General features: G+C 53.0%; 1 protein-coding gene across 9 annotated transcripts in view; it reads left to right on the forward strand.

The window, feature by feature from the left end:
• Positions 1–20,010, forward strand: part of AGAP1 (ArfGAP with GTPase domain, ankyrin repeat and PH domain 1) — a 561,115-nt gene that overhangs the window by 170,350 nt on the left and 370,755 nt on the right. For all 9 annotated transcript variants that reach the window (XM_024990256.2, XM_024990257.2, XM_024990258.2 and 6 more), the window contains exon 2: positions 19,343–19,401. In XM_024990256.2, coding sequence (XP_024846024.1) covers positions 19,343–19,401 — 59 coding nt within the window. The remainder of the gene's footprint in view (positions 1–19,342; positions 19,402–20,010) is intronic.

Consider the following 20,010-nt stretch of genomic DNA (forward strand, 5'->3'; position numbering starts at 1 on the left):
TGGGAAGACTTGGGCTGCTTTGTCCTCCCTGTCACTGTGCAGCTCCTCGGGTGGCGGGGCCAGAGGCTCTCGTCTGCTTAGGCTCTTAGACCCTGACACAGTATTGGGCGTCGTCATGAACAGGCAGGGTTTAGCGACGGCAGTGTCTCCGAGCAGCCCCGGGAACCGTGCACTTGGGGGCCACACCAAGAGGGTCAGGCAGAGCGCGTGCGGGTGTGTGAGCCGCGGGGATGGGATGGCGTGGGGCGGTGGTCTCTGGCCGGGGCAGATCCCTGTGGTCTCAGGTCTTTGTTCTGCTGCCCCACCCCCTTTCTATTGTCATTTATTTCGAAGATGTAATTTCTCAGGGGCCTCAAGCTGTCAGTCCCTTAACAGGGATGTTCCCTACCTTGCCTCCTGCATCTCAGAGTTGAAAGTGTTAGTCGCTTAGTCGTGTCTGACTCTTCGTGACCCCATGGACTGTAGCCTGCCAGGCTCCTCTGTCCATGGGATTCTTCAGGCGAGAATACTGGAGTGGGTTGCCATTCCTTCTCTAGGGCATCTTCCTGAACCAAAACGTGTCATAAAGAGATCAAGGCAGTTTCCCTGGATTCCCCTGTGGTTTCTGGCTTTTGGAGCCAGGATGGTGGTAGATTGGCTTGCGAGTGTGTGTGCTGTGTATGATGTGTTCACACCTGTAGAATCTTGGCTGGCAGGGCTGAGGCTGATGCTGTCCGAGCAGGTGGGCAGTGAGCTGGGTTTTGAACCCTAGGCTGCTGGTGCACTCGGGCTGGCTGGTTTGCTTTCCTGGCTGTATTAAACACTTGGGGATGCTTTGTGGTGTTGGCAGTGGTTTTAAAAATATTTCTTCTATTTACTGTTTTTTCCCTGGACTGAATTTATCTTATCTAACAGCTACATGTGTTTGATAAAAGTGTTGTTGTTCAGTCGCTAAGTCGTGTCTGAATCTTTGTGATCCCATGGACTGCAGCGCACCAGGCTTCCCTGTCCATCACCATCTCACAGAGTCTGCTCAATTGAGACGATGATGCCATCCAACCATCTCATCCTCTGTCTTCCCCTTCTCCTCCTGCCTTCAATCTTTCCCAGAATCAGGGTCTTTTCCAGTGAGTCAGTTCTTCAAATCGGGTGGCCAAAGTATTGGAGCTTCAGCAACAGTCCTTCCAGTGAATATTCAGTGTTGATTTCCTTTAGGATTGACTAGTTTGATTTCCTTGCCATCCAAGGGACTCTCAAGAGTCTTCTCCAGCAACACGGTTTGAAAGCATCAATTCTTTGGTGCTCCGCCTTTATGGTCCAGCTCTAGCATCTGTAAATGACTACTAGAAAAACCGTAGCTTTGACTATATGGACTTTGGTTGGCAAAAGGATGTCTCTGCTTTTTAATAATGAAAGTGAGACAGTAATAAATGCAAGGGGTGCATGGGTGCACTGGCTTCACTTTTACTGCTCAGAGGGCTTAAGTACAGATTTCTGAAACAAAGAACCCTGCAAAGTTAGAGCTACAGGGACTTTGACCCCTGCCCCACCCCACCCCTTTTAAAGGTGAAAACACCTTCTTTTTAAGTTAAAAAAGTCTAGTCAAAGCAATGGTTTTCCCAGTAGTCATGTATAGATGTGAGAGTTGGACTATAAAGAAAGCTGAGTGCCAAAGAATTGATGCTTTTGAACTGTGATGTTGGAGAAGACTTGAGAGTCCCTTGGACTGCAAGGAGATCCAACCAGTCCATCCTAAAGGAAATCAGTCCTGAATATTCATTGAAAGGACTGATGCTGAAGCTGAAACTCCAATACTTTGGCCACCGGATGCAAAGAACTGACTCATTGGAAAAGACCCTGATGCTGGGAAAGACTGAAGGCGGGAGGAGAGGGGACAACAGAGGATGAGATGGTTGGATGGTATCAAGGACTCAACTGTCATGAACTTGGGCAAACTCCGGGAGATGGTGAAGGAGAGGGAAGCCTGGCGTGCTGCAGTCCATGGGGTCGCAAAGAGTCGGACATGATTGAGCAACTGAACTGAACATTCTTTTTAAAGGTCTAGCCCAGGTGGGCTTCTAAGACTGTGGTGGCCACAGGCACCACACCCCTCCCTCCTACCGCCCTCCGCCCCACCTGCAGGCCTGGCTCTGTAGGTTACATTTAATTTCAGAGCTCCAATCGAACATTCGATGCTTTGCATTTGAAACTTTTCAGCACATTTTAGTTTAAAAGAAAAAAATGATAACCAGGAAGGGATACGGTTTATCCTTGTTTTTTTATTTTTAATTTTTTTGGCTGCACGACGCGGCTTGCGGGATCCCTGTTCCCCGACCAGGGATCAAACTTGCGTTCCCTGCAGCGGAAGCTCAGAGCTGTCACCACTGGGTGGCCAGGGAAGTCCCAGGACGCAGTTTATTCTTAGTCCCTGGATGGGCAGGGTGAACACTTGCAGTCTTTGCAGGCAGACCTGAGACTGATGTGACCCTGTTGACCTGGGAGTTGTGCTTGGGGGCAGCCAGATGCTGGGGCTCCTCGGAAAGAGACAAGGCCTCCTCACATGCTGCACCCGAGCCAGCTCAGCGTGGGTACGTTGCTCCCGCTGTATCTTTGGGTGAGGTCATTGTGTTTTTTTCCCTCTGCTCATGGTTTTTTTTGCCCTGTCCAGTCCAGTGTGAGTATTGGTTTTGAGAAGTCCAAATCAATGGTTTTATTTTCAGAGTTCTAAATCCAGCCGTGTAAACACTTGGGAGTCTGGGCCTGGGGTCTGGCAGGGGTTCGTGGCTATTTTAAATACGCCGGGAGCCTTCCTGGAAGCCGCCCACCGCCGGGTGTGCTGTGATTGTGTTGGAAGCTGGGGTCTCAGAGCTCTCCAGTGAGAGCACCACAGCCCTGGGGTGGGGGCTGTTGACGGCAAGAGTCCGATTCTCGACCCTCTAGAGTCTCTTTCTGAGGAGCTGGGTGCTAGGTGCTGGGTGCCTCCTGTCCTGTGAGCCAGGCCAGTGTCTGCAGGTGGCTGGCATGCGTCAAGGGGGAGGGGAGAGGTGGGCCTTTTTAAAGCCTGTGCTCGCCGGTGATGTCCTCCCAGGGGTGGGAAGTTTTACACATTTCCATCGCTATAAGCAAATTTAGCACAGCTTCAAAGTCTGCTTATGGCCTCAGGTTAATCATCGGAGATGTGGCAGCATCCAGGTGGGGCTTGTGCATCTGTGACTGGCTTCGGTTCACCTCCTTCTCCTCCGCTCCCCCTCCCCACAGGACAACACTGGGTGTACGATGATCAGGTTACCATTGTCCCTTGTGGAAGTGACCACAGGAAGGTCACGTGTCAGCAAGCGCTGCAAAGCAAACTCGGGGAGAACCCTCAGTGAAGTCTACCTGTTGTCATGGGTTCACATCAGCAGGAACCCCAGGGATGGAGAGACGGTGTGGGAGGGCTTCATGCTCTGGGGACCTGCCTCTCCCTTCCTTCCTTCTCTGACCTCAGTGTGGCCCCCATCATGTGGGCCCTGCCTCCAGGGGCTGCAGCCCTGGCCAAGCATGGGAACGTGGCTGATGCCTTCTGGGTCCCTGGGAGGCAGGGCAGGGATGCAGAATTAAATTTCCTAGAAATAGACAGGCAGTTATGTTGTGAAAACTTTCCAAGGGGTGAGCACCATCATAACCGTTAGTAGCTAATTAGCTAGTTGCAAAGTAGAGCGTGCCCACAATGCGGGAGACCTGGATTCAATCCCTGGGTCGGGAAGATCCCCTGGAGAAGGAAATGGCACCCCACTCCAGTACTCTTGCCTGGAAAATCCCATGGACAGAGGAGCCTGGTAGGCTACAGCCCATGGGGTCGCAAAGAGTCAGACACGACTGAGCGACTTCACTTCACTTAAGGTAGAGCAAGTTGCCAAAAATCGTGACGGTATCTCCAGAGGATGTAACTACACAGAGTAAGCTCAGACACCAAAAGTTCATCGTGAGTTTGACCTCGCATGTCCACTGAAGAGGCTTTCATCGGGGATGTTTTATGTGTGTACAGCCCAAACCCGAGGGGGCTTCCTGGCAGGCACCCCCCAGGGATGGCTCCTTCGTGCCCGGTACGTGTGGGCATCTCCACCTAGGTGCGTCCCTGACCACACCTTGGCCTCTGGCCCCTTCCCCATCTTAGGGCCGTGCACCCGTCTTCCACCTGGCACCTCCAGCCAGACACCTGGCCTGCCCTTCCCCAGTCTGGTCCCTCAGAGGTCCTGGGAGAGTCTCTCTCTCTCTCTCTCTCTCTCTCTCTCTCAGGACTGTAGCCCACCAGGCCTCTCTGCCCATGGGATTCTCCAGGCAAGAATACTGCAGTGGGTTACCATTTCCTACTCCAGGGGAGTCTTCCAGACCCAGGGATCAAACTCGCGTCTCTTGTGTCTTCTGCATTGGCCGGTAGATCCTTTGCCACTGGGAAGATTCTTTACCACCTAGGAAGCCCTCAGGTCCCAGGCTTAAATGCCAGCACATCTGGGCCCCTTGCTGACTGTCTCCCCCGGGGCAGCCTCTCCCACTTCGTTCCCCTGGTCCCCACAGCTCCTGCCCTGACAGCGTCACGGGCTGGCCTTACAAACCTGTGTGCTCATTGATCTTCTGCTCTAGAAGGCTGCTTCTAGATGGTGGGGCCGGTTTGGAGTTGGTCCTGCATGCTCCTTGGTGTCCTGTGGGCTCCTGAGTTAAATGAACTAGCTTGGGCGGCTGGGTCAGGGACTGGCAGGGTGCTGTGGGCATAGGGACATGGTTACCTGTGACTCAATGTGGGGTGTCAGAAAACGCTCCCCAGTTCTGGCCTGGTGGTGTCAGGGCCTTCCTGGTGGGGCTGTGCTGTGCTCTCCAGCCCTCGGGGGAGGTCAGCTCCTCACCTGCAGCCTCTGGAAGGCAGGCAGCCCGGCCCTTGGGGCTGCGAGCGCTTGGCTGCACATTGGGAGGATGGCGGCCGCAGGCTCCCGAGCGGGCACCACACAGGGTTCAGGCACCCCAAGGAGGTGGGGAGAATGGGGATGTCGGAGCCGGGGCAGCTCTTGGAGTTGTCCAGGTTAGGCAGAGGGGCCAGGCTTTTCTAAGCCTGTTACCCGTCCATGGTCAGCTGTGCCAGGGTCGAGTCCTTGAGCTAGGTCACTCGTCACTCTCTCTGGCCATCGCATCGGGATCAGCATGTGGTCCGCCACCAACACACCGCACACCCCAACCCCAGGGCTGGAGGGAGGGCCAGATCGCCCTCCACGGTCGTGTGAGGGTGCAGTTGGAAATGCTCGTGAAAAGGGCATCCGAGTTGTGTTTGGCATCATGTAGGAGGACACAGAGATTAAATAGAGGAGTTCCCTGAGAGCTGATCTTAAATTAGCTTTTCCTCGCACGCAGAAAGTCCCCTCTCTGCCAGAAACAGTCTGTGTTCTGTGAGGTTAGAAGCAGGTCCTTTGAGCAGCTCCCTAGCAGGTGGGCGGTCATGGCTTTTCCATTTGCAAAGCGATGCAGTTTCGATGCCTGATGGTTTTACAGAAGAATCGATGTTTTATAGAAAGTGACAGAAATCACGTCTGGCTTGAGAGGGCGTCCGCCTGGGTGTCAGTTGAGTGACGAAAAGGAAAAGGAATAAAAAGGATCGGGGAGCACCCTCCTGCACATCTCCTGGGTCCCTGGGGCATCTGCTCCTGTCTGCCTTGCTCGGCAGCTCCTCCAGCCCTTCCGGGAGCCGTCCAGTTGCACACCTGGCTTGTTTGTATCCACACGGGACTCCTTCCCTCCGGAGCGGCTGTGCGTCATTAGAAAGCAAACACAGCTCAGACCTAGAGGACAAGTTGCCAGGAGTAAGTCGGCGCCAGGACGGGTGGGGACTCAGATTTCCTCCTCCCAGTTTAACTGGCGAGACGTTGACATGGAGCCTCCCGGTGCAGCCTGGTTTCTGCGGAGGCTTTGAGCTGTGATCGGTGGGGCGCTGGTGATGGGTAGGGGTGATGGGCAGTCCCCCAGAGCTGGGGACCTAACACACGTGATCGGTGGGGCGCTGGTGATGGGTGGGGGTGATGGGCAGTCCCCCAGAGCTGGGGACCTAACACACGTGATCGGTGGGGCGCTGGTGATGGGTAGGGGTGATGGGCAGTCCCCCAGAGCTGGGGACCTAACATGCACGCTGCTGCTGTCGCTCAGTCGTGTCGGACTCTTTGTGACCCCATGAACTGTAGCCTGCCAGGCTCCTCCATCCAAGGGATTCTCCAGGCAAGAAATCTGGAATGGGTTGCCATTTCCTTCTCCAGGGGATCCTCCTGACCCAGGGATCAAACGCAGGTCTCCTGCATCCCAGGCAGATTCTGTACTGGCTGAGCCATCAGGGAACATACAAAATTTCACATCTGTTCTTTTACTCCCTCAATGGACCCTGTCACGTCACAACCATCTGAAAGGATCTCTGACAGTCATAGTCTGAGGACTAAGAAGGCCAGAAACAATGGGGACCGTCTCCCATGTTTCCTCGCTAGTTCAGTGCTCAGACACTGAGGCCGACCTTCAGAGCCTTGCTCCTTTGCTACCGTGGTGACCACGTGGGTGAGTCCTCTTGCACTCCTCTGGTTCTTAGAGGCGTAACCAGGAACCACTCTGTTACAAGGGAAGCCTCTCTTTTACATTTCCTTACTGCAAAAAGAAACCCCTCGCCCAGGGTAAAGAAGGAAAACAGGACCCGAATCAGTAGAAGCGTCCCCCTGCCTCTTCCTCCTCAGAGACATTGCCCAGCTGGCCTCATCACCGTGGCCGTCGTTGCGGACCACCTTCCTTGCCGTGGTTTCTGAGCTGTGGTTTATCAGCTCCCTCACCCATGACCGGGTGCCCAGGCGCGGGCTGAGGGCACCCATCCCGTGACCTGGTTTCAGTGTGTTGCACGTTAGCTGTCCTGGGGCTTTTCCGCACACAGGTCACGTTTTGTGGGGATGCAGTCGGCACCCAGGCCTCCATGAGGTCACAGCCACATCCGTGCTGTGTAAACAGGGGCAGGTGCAGTGGGGGGCACCTTGCCAGGGCAAGAGATAGAAAGTGGGTGGCACATCCTACAGGTGCACACGTGTGTGCAGGACCGCTGGGCACCCAGCCTGGGAGCAGAGGAGCAGAGCAGGGTGAGGCTGTCTTCCCAGGATGCTCCTTGAAGGGGACCAAGGTGGAGTCTTGTGGAGATGCTGGGGGGTACCCATGATGTTGTGACCCTTGCCAGCCCTCTCTCGTGAGCTTCAGGATTTTATTCCTCTCTGTAACCATTGGCTGGCCTCCTGTTCTCAGAACAGAGGAGAGGAGGCCCAAGATGGTGCACGTGTGGGGACCAGGACCAGCAGAGTGGGGATGGCGTGGCCCTGACCAGTGGGGAGGGACTTGGCACACTTGTTTTATCTTCCAATTTTTCATCCATTGCACATGACCAGTACTGACCCTGGAAGGCAGTGACAGAGGGGCCCAGAGGTCACGCAGGCCCTGGAGTGCTCGGTGGACACCCAGGTGTGATGACAGAGCATGCCTTCATCTCTGCACTCGGCAGCTTGCGTCCTCGTCTATTGGACAGGAGGCCCCTAGCCAAGCCCGCAAGGAGGAGCCCCGGATCCGTGGCTGTCAGCTGACTCAACAGACCTTCTGCAAGAACATGATTGGATTTGCTGGACATTACAGCCTCATGGGCAGTATTTGTTTCAATCTTATAAAGCAGCCCCTGGAATTGTTAGGGGCAGCCTGAAATCACTACCCATTTCCTGAGCAAGGGCGGCAGGCATACTTGTGGGAGAAAGTCACGCACGCTAACTCGAGGAGAGCCCCGTTCCCACCCTGTAAAGAGAACTATCCCAACTCTTTGTTTTAATTTGCTTTTTATCTATGTTAAGTCAGGGGTATGGTAGCCGAAAGCCATTCTGAACCCATCACAAGGAACCCAGGTCTGTGAAACCTCCCTTTTGGCCAGCGCAAACCTATTAAGTTGGGAGAGGCTTGGCCTGCCCCATGCACCAGGGCACTGAGGGTCTGCAAGGAAGGGAGTTCCTTGAACGGAAGATTCTAGGACAAGAGGTTGAAGGGACCAGGTACAGGCTTCTTGTCTTCCAGGGTAAGGGATGGGGCCCCAAGAGGCAAAATGAGTTGCTTTCTGGAAGCAGGAATTCCCACCTTCACCTGGGGCAGTGCTGGTTACTGTCTGCTGTTTCAGATGCTTAGCCTCCTGGAGCAGCTCGGAAGGGGTTGACCACATCCGCTCCCGCTCACCCGTGTCCCCTGCAGGCCCAGGTGGGAGCTGACTCTGTGCTGGTGATGGGCAGGCCACGGCAACAGACACACGGCGGGCTCTGTGCCTTTTCCCCCTGCTGTTGGGGGTGTGTGGTCCTGGATCCCACCAGCCACATGGCCTCCATGCCTCTGCTGACCTTACAGTTTTCTGGAGGGACAGAATTCATGGGCTCCCTGGTGGCTCATTGGTAAAGGATTTGCCTGCAAACACAGAAGTTGCAGGAAACTCAGGTTCAATCCCTGACTCGGATATCCCCTGGAGAAGAAAATGGCAACCCACTCCAGTATTCTTGCCTGAAGAATCCCATGGACAGAGAAGCCTGGTGGGCTGCAGTCCATGGGGTGGCAAAGAGTTGGACACAACTGAGTATGCACGCAGGAAAAGAGTTGTTTCTGCTTGCTCATTCTGTAGTCATCTTCTGGACTGGATTGGATCTGTTAGCAAGCCACCCCTTATTATAAACATTAATTGCACCATGAATTAAAAAGTATTACTATTTACAATTCTTTATGAATTTAAAACTGTCAGACTCAACTATATCCAGCACCGGACAGACTGAAATGCAGTTTATGAATTGTAAACATCTAGGCCATCTCTGGGAAGAACCCCTGGAGGAGGAAATGGCAACCCACTCCAGTATTCTTGCCTGGAGAATCCCATGGACAGAGGCACCTGGCAGGCTACGGTTCATAGGGTCCCAAAGAGTCGGACAAGACTGGGTGACTTAGCACACACGCAAGGTGTCTCTTTTTTCCCAGGGTTTATTTTAACCAGGAAAATTTTCTTGTTTCAGCTCCGTCTTAACTTTCACAAAGAAAGTGAAGGTTACCCACCAGCAGCATCTGAGCTGCACAGTAGAAGTTACTTTTTAATATATATGTCGACTCAGACTTTAATAAGGAGAACAGCCGACAGCTGCTTAGAAGTGCCAGGAGCCGGTGGCGGGGGGCTGTGTGTCCTTGGCCTTAAGCTGGTGTCTCAGTGGTGGGACCAGGCTCTGTGTTCCTAGGGCCCCGGGCTCAGGACCCTGGTGCAGCAGCCCATGTTACGGGTTCTCAGTTACTCATCACACCAACCATCGTTTGAAAATTCTTGTTACTCTTCCCACTTCCAGAAGCGGTTACCCCAGGCTCAGCTGTAAGCCCCCATGCAGTTCAGGTTGACCATCTCCTCTGTGCTAAGACCCTGGGTGGGTCTTTATCCAGCTTCCGTTGGCAAGTGCTCCGGAGACAGAGAGGAGCCTGAAGGCGGCCTGAGCCCAGGGCTGGCTTGTGGGCCAGGCAAGAGGTGTTGGCGGCCTGAACCGCTGTGGGCATCTGATAGACCCTGCAGCCCAGGCTCGTTTGGGACGGAGAGATGGAAAAGGTTGGCCTAGGTGAGGTGTCTGAGACCCCAGACTCAGATGTGTGCCTCCCCGCCTCAGCATCTTTCCTTCCCTTGGTGGGGGGAGGGTCTGGTGTCACTGCCAAGGCCTGGGAACATCAGGGGGGCTGAGCCAGGCGATTGGGGTCCCGGGAGGCCCCCTGCAGATGCCAGCAGTGTCTTTGGTTGGAGATCGCCTTGGTGTGCAAAACTGAGATATAAAATAGGAAGGTTTCAGGCGGCAGCGGTTGGCTTAACAGGAAGAATGGGAGCTGACCTTTCATAACATTGTAGCTTGTGACCCTAAGATATGTTTAAAGTTGAATGTACTCTCCAGCTTTCCAAAGTTTTGTGACCCTCTTCAATGCTGGTGAAATGGGACCTCCACACACTTGGTGACTCTTCTTTCTGAAAATCCCTGGGGCATTTAGTGGCCAAAATCCACTCCTGGAGCCATGAAATAAGCCTCTGAAGAGTGAACAGCTGCAGCCACATTGCGTTTGTGACCTTAAGGGTTCAGTTCAGTTGCTCAGTTGTGTCTGACTCTTTGAGACCCCATTGCAGCACACCAGGCCTCCCTGTCTATCACCATCTCCTGGAGCTTGCTCAAACTCATGTCCATCGAGTTGGTGATGCCATCCACCATCTCATCCTCTGTCGTCCCCTTCTCCTCCTGCCTTCAGTCTTTCCCACCATCAGGGTCTTTTCCAGTGTGTCAGTTTTTCACATCAGGTGGCCAAAGTGTTGGAGCTTCAGCATCAGTCCTTCCAATGAATATAAAGGACTGATTTTCTTTAGGATGGACTGGTTGGATCTCTTTGCAGTCCAAGGGACTCCCAAGAGTCTTCTCCAACACCACAGTTCGAAAGCATCCGTTCGACACTTAGCCTTTATGGTAGGGAAGGGAATCAGCCGTCCTCTGGGAAGTTAGAAGCCTGCACACTCCCCTGGAGCTCATCTGGGCAGGCAGCATTTGCCTTGGGGGCTCCTTACGGAGAAGAGAAAAGGTCCTATCCAAGGCTGGTCGTGTGGAGAAGGATTCTGAGCCACATCAGGGCTCAGGGGAGAGACGATGCTTTGGGACTGCAGACCCTCAGTCGTGTCCACTGGTGGGATTGGAGGTGTCTGGGTGGCCTGGCCTGGTCACCCTGCACTGAGAAGGGCCTTTGGAGTGGGGGTAGGACATTGTCTGCTTCTGTCGCAGAAAGAGGGGCTCTTGTCTAACACTTGGAATTGAATTGTCCAAGGAGACACACTTGCTGACAAAGCAAGAGACTTTCTAGGGAAGGGGCACCAGGCAGAGAGAGGAGCGTGAGGGGACCCGGGAGACCTGCTGTGCCACGTGGCTCACGGTCTCAGGTTTTATGGCGATGGGATCAGTTTCCCAGTTGTGTTTGGCCAATGTTTCTTACTCAGAGTCCTTCCTGGGGCTGCACCTGTTGCTCAGTCAAGGTGGATGTCAGCAAGAAGCATTCTGGGAGGTCGTGGGCCACGCGGTGTCTCCTTTTGACTTCCTCCAGTTCTTCCGGTTGGTGGTGACTTGTTAGTTTTTCGTGCCTCACCAGGACCTCCTGCTTGTAAAATAACTCACCTAAATGGTCACTGCCGTGTCTGGCCAGGGTGGGCAGTTTCAGGCAGCGTGTTTCCCCTAACACTTCGAGGGTCTTTGAGGCCCTGGGAAAGCAACTTGAACTTCCAGGGAATCCCAGAACGAATCTGGTATCCCAGAGATTTATGGTCTATTCCATTTATTATAGAGATTCAAGGATTTTCAAATAAGAAGTCAAATCATCCCTTGGAAAACTGTTGCCAGTGAGCTTCTGTTAAATCCTCCATTGGAGAGTCATCAGCGTATTAATGTATTAGCCAGCCTGCTGTGTGGCTCTTTCCTGCTGCAGCTGAAATGGATTTCTTATTTTATTAGGGATGCGCATTTCCTCTCTGAGCTCAGAAAGGAGGCTGAGTAGAGCCCTGGTGCCTGCCAGCGCTCCGGTTCTCTGGAGCTGTGCTTTTTCTTCCCCGTTCTTGTTTCCCTTTATATTTTGGGATTTTGAATGCTTTAAGCTAAAAATAAATGCTCCCTCACTTTTCTGTTGCTAAAAAGAGTTAAAAAAAATTCTTGGAAATTTAACGTTTCAGCCAAACATCTCAATCCTGGAGATGATAGTAGGTTGTTTTTTAAAAGTCATCTGTGGTTTCAGAGTTGTTGTTTTTTTTTTAACCCCTGAACATAATTTCAGAAGATTTGTCTAGAACCTCTGGATCACCGGATCCAAATGGGATTGTAGGGAAAGGAGAGGATGAGATGGTTGGATGGACATGAGTTTGAGCAAACTCCAGGAGATAATAAAGGGCACGGAAGCCTGGTGTGCTGCAGTCCATGGGCACACAAAGAGTTGGACACGACTGAAGAAGTTTTTATTATGGTTTTAGTCCCCCTACCAGATAGGCTACTAAGGTTGTCCCTCCTAATTAATCATTTTCCCCGAGGTGTGTATTATGCCAGGCGGTTGTTATGTATGGTGCTCATTTTTAGCATGAAATGCGCAAGAAGGAAGTCCAGCCACAGCTTTGATGCTTCTTGTCTGAATGTCAGAGTGTAACATTTGGTCCAGGCTCAGCGGAAATGAATGTAATGAAGGGGTAATCTCCCTGGCAGATCTTAACTCAGGGTTCCTGGTTATTGGTGGAACCCAGAGATTAATACAGTCCGCAGCAGTCTTCATCCCCTGCAATTGAATAAACTCCCAAGATTTTGGAAGAAATTGCTGGACAGGAAGTACTTTTTTTTTTTTTTTTAGCGACTTTGCAATATCCAGCTGGTTTTAAGACTTTTGACCCACCAAGTCAAGTAAAGAGAATGGAAGCGTTGATGCTGTAGTAATACGAAATACTCTAGTACTACCATGGGGAAGAGGGGGCGCGCAGGCTTTCTGCCCAGGAGGAGGCTATTATCTGCTGGACGATTTCTCACCTGTGTTCCTAGCACTTAGGAATTAGGTGATGAGGTCAAGATCCCTCATGGGCAGCAAGTTGTGAACTGGGACTCTGTCCTTGCCCCGCCCACCCACACCCGCTGTGTTCGCTTTGGTCCAAGGGGATAAAGTGGGGAACCTCTATGGCTTGGGTGCCCATTGTGTGTGTGTGGTATAATGAGAGCCTTAGACATTTCCCGGTTAAACGCGCTGTTCTGCATGTGAATAATCTTGAAAACAGACCAGGGCTGAGTCCCTCACTTAAGTGCTATTAGCAAGCAGGGATTGAAAGGAGTTTGGAGTCAGGATGAATTTTAAGTCCCAGGCGAGGGAAACAGCACAGCTCTCCTAGGAGCGAAAACAAGCAGCTGAGCCGCTTTGTTGCTGGGTCTGATTTGTGTCTGTTTCTGCTCCCTTCCCCCGCTGCTCTTGGGTCTGTCCTCCCCTCTGTAGGTATCGGCAGCCTTCCGTGGGGTCCAGAGTCTTGTCCCTTCCGAACGAGGAGCCAGGATGGGGCTGGAAGTGGCCCTGAAGGGGAGCTTCCCAAAGGAAAGCCCCCTCCGTCTTTGCTTTCCGCCAGTGGCCCAGAAAAGCCACTTTTCTGCCGAGGAGAGAGGCTTTTCTCTGAAATAAGCCTGAGTCCTTTGTGGCTGTGTCTCCCTCAGAAGAACAGGGAGGGGACTTTGGGGTGTCTGGGGGCTGCATGCTTAAGATGCCTTCCTGAACCCCTCGAGGTTGATCTGTGTGTGTCCTCTGGAGGGGGCTTAGGCTGTTTCAGGGACAGGTGCAGTGGGGGGCCCCCCGCAGGGCCCAAGTCCTTCCTCTGCCAGGTGGACAGTGGCGGCTTTTACTTCCAGCTGCAGGTTGTCTGAGCCCCTCCGTGGAAGGCTGTCTGCTTGCCCTCGCCCCAGAGGTCAGCAGGCACGGCCAGGTGGACCCTGTTCCGCAGGGGATGGGGCCACATTGATGCAGGTGCCTGTGAGTGTGGGAAAACAGCAGCCCAGGGAGGAGGACAGAGGCCAGCTTGGAGGAGGAGGAACCCAGCCCGGAGGAAAAGGGTTTCCTCAGGTGTTTGTATAATGAGGATGTTCCTCCTGCATCTGGCATTCAGATTTCCTAAGAAGGCCTCAAGGCCCACCTCCCGCAGAAGTAAGTGCAGAGTCTCGGGGTGCCAAGGGCAGCCGACCTCACCGTGGTAGTCAGGTGCCCAGTGGTCCAGATGTGCAGCACGCGGGCCTTTTGTTAAGGCGCCTGCTGTGGGTGGAGGCTGGCTGGAATCGGCAGGAGCCCCGCCCGACGCCCTCGGGGCTCCCCCGGGCCAGGCGGCGCCCGGAGCTGGCTCGCAGCAGTGTCCTTCTCTTAGGCGCTGTGTGTGTGAACGCCTGTTCCTCAGCGACCCACGTGGTCAGCAGTGTCAGGACCAAAACAGGAGTGAATACAGTGTGGTGTTGTCCGTATGTCTGCCGCAGCCGTCTTCCAGGTCCAGACTTGGCACCCCCTTACTTTGTGTGTGTGTGTATACATGTATATGTGTACTTTGTAAAAACGTCTTTTAAGACTTTATTTTTGCAGAGTAGTTTTAGGTTTACAACAAAACCGAGAGGGAAGAACAGAGCTTCCCTTATCTTTCCGCATCCCCCCCCCCGCCCCCCCGCTTCCCATCGTCAGCATCACTCCCCAGAACAGTACCTCTCTACCAGAGCAGAACCCACACTGACACGCCACAGTCTCCCAAGATCTGTATTTCACCTTTAGGGCTCACTGTTGTCTATTTTAAAAGACTTAAAACGAATGAAAGCTGAATGTAAAACAACAACAAAGAAACTGCTGATGCTACTGTAAATGGGCGACCCAGATAGTGTGAATTTCATGTTTCTTGGGGCTCGGCACTGACCGTCCGAACGCCAAGCACCTTTTCCTTGGAAAGTGCGGATCTGGCGGCTTCCTGTTTGCTCAGCGTCACAGCGGTGTGTGTTGTGGGCACAGTGCACTTCCACAATCTGACCTTCACTGGGCTTTGTCTTAATACAGAGTTAAGCTGGTCAGGAATTCTACTGCTGTCTGTGTTTAGCTGTGTAGGGACTGCCTTTCTCAAGTCCTAAAATAATAACATGCTGTGCGTGTGACCTGTGGGCATACCAGGGTGACAGCGGGGAGCTGGTGTCTTTTCCTTTAACTTCAGATATTTTGGTCCTTGCTCAGTGGTAAAGAACCCACCTGCCAACGCAGGAGCCGCAGGACACGCTGGTTTGGTTCCTGGCTCAGGAAGATTCCTTTGGAGCAGGAAATGGCAACCCACTCCAGTATTCTTGCCTAGATCACCCCATGGACCGAGGAGCCTGGCGGGCTCCATGGGGTTGCAAAGAGTCAGACACGACTGAGCTACTGAGCACACATGCATGTTAGAAGCACTGGACTGAGCATTTCTGCTTAATATTCATACGGCTCCCCCCACCCCGTGTTGAGTCATGTTGATTTCCCTCCCCTTCGTGTAACCACCTCTTGTTCCGTGAGTCGCTTTGACCAGCGCCTGCAGGGAGGCCGCTTTCTTTCTCTGACTGCCTCCGGATTTCTGTTCTGAAGAAGCTAATAGTTCGGGTTTTTCATTCCTGATAAAAGTTTCCTGTTACTTTAAGTTCCCTAATCTGGGTGTTCTTTGAGTGTTTCTTTTCACTGTTAATGATTTAAATTGAAAAGATAACATGGAGTCTGAAGTGCAGCCATGTTAATGATAAGAAATGACGAACCACCTTCCTTTCCTAAACCCTGCTGGGCAGTTGCCGAGGGTCCTCTGCAGCCTGGGCACTTGCCAGCCCCGCCGTGACGTCATCCAGAGGCCTCAGTGTCACAGGTTAAATGCAGTCAGTCAGTGGCCACCAGCCGTGTTGTATTCTAAATTCCAGTCCAGGGGCTGTCAAAGTGGCTCAGTGGTAAAGAATCCGCCTGCCGGCACAGGAGACATGGGTTTGATCCTTGGGTTCGGGAGATCGCCTGGAGAGGGAAATGGCAACCCACTCCAGTATCCTTGCCTGGGAAACCCCATGGACAGAGAAGCCTGGCGGGTTATGGTCCTTGGGGTCACAAAGAGACCTGACCGAGTGACTGAATGACAACGTCAGCTGCGCTTCCATCAGCGTGCGGGAATGCGTCTTCTTAATACTGTTCTACTCTAAGTGGGGCAGTCAAGTGAAGCTCAGAATGGCCCCTTCTGAAATGGCACATCTTCTGTGACTTGGGGTTCTAACTGCTGAGAACACGCACACATGTGCACAGGCGTTCCCAGGCACACACACAGGCCTCCAGGGCATGTGCCCCAGGAGCATGTGTGTTTATCCTTCGAGGGTTGATGCACCATGGAACTTAAACGTGGTGACCCAGGGCCTAAAGAGCAGATAAGACCAAGGAGGGCCTTGGGATGCAGGAAGGGAAAAACCAGACCCTTATTGTCCTTCCCTCCCCCGTGTCATAACTATTCATGGTCCTCCTGAGCAGCATAACCCATCTCCCCTCCTACCCCATAGTGAAAGTCGCTCAGTCATATCCGACTCTCTGCAACCCCGTGGACTATACCGTCCATGGGATTCTCCAGGCCAGAATACTGGAGTGGGTTAGCCTTTCCCTTCTCCAGGGGATCTTCCCAAACCAGGGATCAAACCCAGGTCTCCCGCACTGCAGGCGCATTCTTTACCAGCTGAGCCACCAGGGAGAAGGTATGTGCCTTACTCTTCCCCCCACCCAGGATATGTGCCTCATCCAATCAGCAAATGACCCGCAAGACCCCCATCCCACTCCTTATATCCTGGGTATAAAAGTGGACTGAGGAGCCCTGTTCAATGTGGGTTCTCCCTTGAGCTGGCCCACTGTTCTAACAGCGTCTCCCGCTCTAATAAACTTTATTCTCCTCTCATTCTGCCTTCTGTCCAGAAATTCTTTTCCAGATCATGACATTAAACAGGGCAGCAGGTCCCACCCTGCTCACCCCGTGACGTGCTGTCAACTCTGTCATCCCTGCTCAGCGAGTGCAGCCCTCAGAAAGGCCCCAATCCGTAGAGGAGGATCATGTAGAAGTCTCCGACGCTTTTGCTGCGTCTTTTGTGATTTTTCATTTAACCTCTTTGGAGACGGCTTTCTGTCCTGATCGGGCAATGATGGAGGCGACGAACATTTTTAAAGTGCATCTTTTAAAATGGAAGATGTGTTGTTTCTGGTCAGTTAAATTAAACATTAATTTTATTAATCTAGTTTTCACAAGCAAATGTATTCCGCTGGATGGAAAATTTATTTGCAAGCAAGAAGGCACCACACACGTTGTTCCAGTGTTTATATAATTACACATCTTTATTTAATGGAGCCCTGCTTCAGTTATTATGAATACGTAATATTTGTTGTGATAAACATAATCTTTTGGTGACATGTGCTTAAAAATCAGCTGAGCATTAGTGAATGAAGCTCATTTTAATTCCCACTTTACCCTCTTTGTTTTCCTATTAAGAGTATTAAAAGCTGTGTTATTGAATTTTTTTTATATGCCAGATGGTATAAAATTTGAGGGGTACTGAAAGGTGGCAGTGACAAGAAGGTCTCATTACCTTGTCCCCAAGCTGGTTCCTTAACCCTAGATCAGCAACTATGAAGTACTTATGCTTCCAGAAGTGTTCTCCGCATGGACAGGGTTGTGTGTGTTACACACACACACGCACACACATCACTGTGGCTTTGGGATGGTTGCACTTTGGTACACTGAGGCTTTTGTTGGTGACTTAGCCTTCCTTACAGGAATGTATCCCAGAGAAGGAAATGGCAACCCACTCCAGTGTTCTTGCCTGGAGAATCCCATGGACAGAGGAGCCTGGCCAGTTATAGTCCATGGGGTCGCAGAGAGTCGGACATGACTGAGTGAGCACATAGGAATGTATCCACGTGCGTGTAACCAGCCCTGGGTTGTTTACAAGCACGGCAACAGCCCGGCTTTGGGAGACATTCTTGGCACAGGTATTTCATGTTGATGGAACAGCTGGCATCTGCTTCCCTGGACTGTTGAAATCACCCCACCCCCAATCCTACAATCCACATTCCCGTTTTCCTGAGAGATCAGCTGATGACAGAGAGTGAGTGTTTGTGACCTTTCTGATCACCCTGTTCGCTGCTGGGAAGGTGTGGTGTTGGTTACTGTTTGCTGAGTGCACACGAGGGCTCAGGCAGGCCCTGTACTAGAGCACCCACGGTTAACTCGTCTGCAGGGACAGCTTGTCTGGGACACGTTAGGGTGGTGCCCGCCGGCCAAAGAGTGGGTGTGCAGGTACCCAATTAATGTGTGCCCCCCGACACGTGGCCCCCAGCTGGCTCACTTCCGTGGGGGGAGCAGTGGCCCTTGCCCTTCCCTTTCCTGAATGAACATCTTTCCTTCTGAGCTCCTTTCCGATGGGCCCGCTTACTCTGCCAGTTGGCCGGGTATTCGAGTCCCCGAAGTCCAGCGTCTCTGCTGTTGGACACCAGTCCCCACCAGCTCTCAGCTGCGCCTCGGAGGCCCTTTCCAGCTGCCTGGCGCCTCCCATCCCATCCTGATCCCCCAGCCCGGCCTTCCTCCTCCCTGTAGTCCTCCTCTGACGTGAGGAAGGCCTCTGAGCCGGCAGACCTCAGCCTCCGTCTTCGCGGGGCCGGCGGCGTCTGTGTTTTCGTGTCACTGTCTGTCTTTTCCAGGTGTTTTCTGGTCCTTCTCTGCAATGCCCCCAGTGGAGCTGCTTCCGTTCCTGCATCCGTTGGGTTAGAAAGTTGGGCATCGGGCATTACTTGACTTCTAAGCCATTTGTGATTTGACTTCTTGGTCATCGTGTAGCATGAAGGAGTTGGGGGGTTTTCGGAAAAGGCACGGAAACCGAAGGCCCTTTGGAGGCAGGCCCTCCGCTCGGGGGTCTCTGGGGCAGCTGCCATGTTTGTTAACAGCTCTGTCTGTCCATCCCTAAGTACACAGAGTGGGTGGTGGGGTGGCCTCCATGAAGGGAAATGGCAGGTGGGGGACACGGGGAATCAGGTCGTTGGGGTCCTCCCTGTGGGGCGGTCACCTCCACCCATACACTTGGGGGTGAGAGGCAGAGACGGTCAGGGGAGGCCGCCCCCAGAGTGCTGACTGGGCGGGCTGGGCCCTGCAGAGGGCCCCGCAGTGGCTGGGCACCCCCGGTCTTTCCAACACATCGCGTGTCATCCTGAAGTGTCCTGACTGGATCCTCAGTGTCTGTTGTGTCTTTGAGGATCAGAAGTCCAGCACCGAGGTCTTCTAAACCATAACATGCTGTAAACACTTGAATTTTCAAAATCCAGCCATCAGCTACTGTAACTCTGTTGGTGGAATTTTAAGCAAGTTACTACTAGTTTAGGGGAAACCCAGAGGCTCAAAGTTGCCTGGCATCAGGGTCAGTTTCAGAGCAGCCAGAGCCTCCATCGTCCTCCAAGTGGCCCACCCTTAGGGTCAGAAGGGTCTGAACGCCCAGGGAAGCGTGGCTCATAAAGGGCTGGGGCAGGACTTGGTGGTCTTGGGTCGGAGCGTGTGACGAGGTTTAGCACACAGGACACGAACTGGTGTCAGAACGACCGTGTGCGGCAGGCAGATCTCAGCGGCTCAGGGTACGAGATCCCAGGCCGGGGCTGGACCGTCTGCTGTGTCCTTCTGGTTTGAAGACTGGCACGGTGGGGGCGTGCTGACCCTGCCCTCCCTTAAGTCATGTGTCTCACTTGCGTTCGCCCTCCTGTTTTACAGATGCCTTCGTGAACAGCCAGGAATGGACGTTGAGTCGATCCGTCCCCGAGCTCAAAGTGGTGAGTGGTTGCTCTGGCCTTGAGCGTGGTTGTTTCTCAACCTGCAGGAGGGGGGCTTGGAATGGGCCCAGGAAGAGGCACAGTGTGGCCTGTGAGCACCCCTCGTCTTCATGTCGGGGGCCGTCTCCTCCCCGGGGGCCCAGAGGTGTGTCCAGTGTGTCCTGGGGAGTTGGGGGGTGGCAGGTGAGGCTGAGGGTGGGGCTGGAGCCCAGGGGAGCCTGTGACGGTCATGATGGGTGGCCAGGCAGACGGCCTGAGTGCAGGGCTGCGTGTCCCCCTGCCGTTCTGTCTCACACCCGTGTGTGTGTGTGTGTGAGTGAGTGAGAGACACTCGTCGGTTTGTCTCTCACACACCCACCCACCCACACCTTTACTAGTCCTTTGCAGGATGTCATGGGAAGTCTCTGTGGCTAACTATTAAGTCATAATTGTAATTCATTATTACGAAAGTGTGATTATGTACTGTTAACGAAGGAGCAGTGAAAAATTAAAAGCTTTGTTCTCATTATGAACTTTAATAATTCAGCGAGGCTACTCAAAGCTTTGTTTGCTATTCAGTCACTGAGTTGTATCCGACTCTTGACGACCCTGTGGACTGTAGCCCACCAG

This window comes from Bos taurus, chromosome 3 (assembly GCF_002263795.3).
Source record: "Bos taurus isolate L1 Dominette 01449 registration number 42190680 breed Hereford chromosome 3, ARS-UCD2.0, whole genome shotgun sequence".
In the NCBI taxonomy this organism is placed as follows: Eukaryota; Metazoa; Chordata; class Mammalia; order Artiodactyla; family Bovidae; genus Bos; species Bos taurus.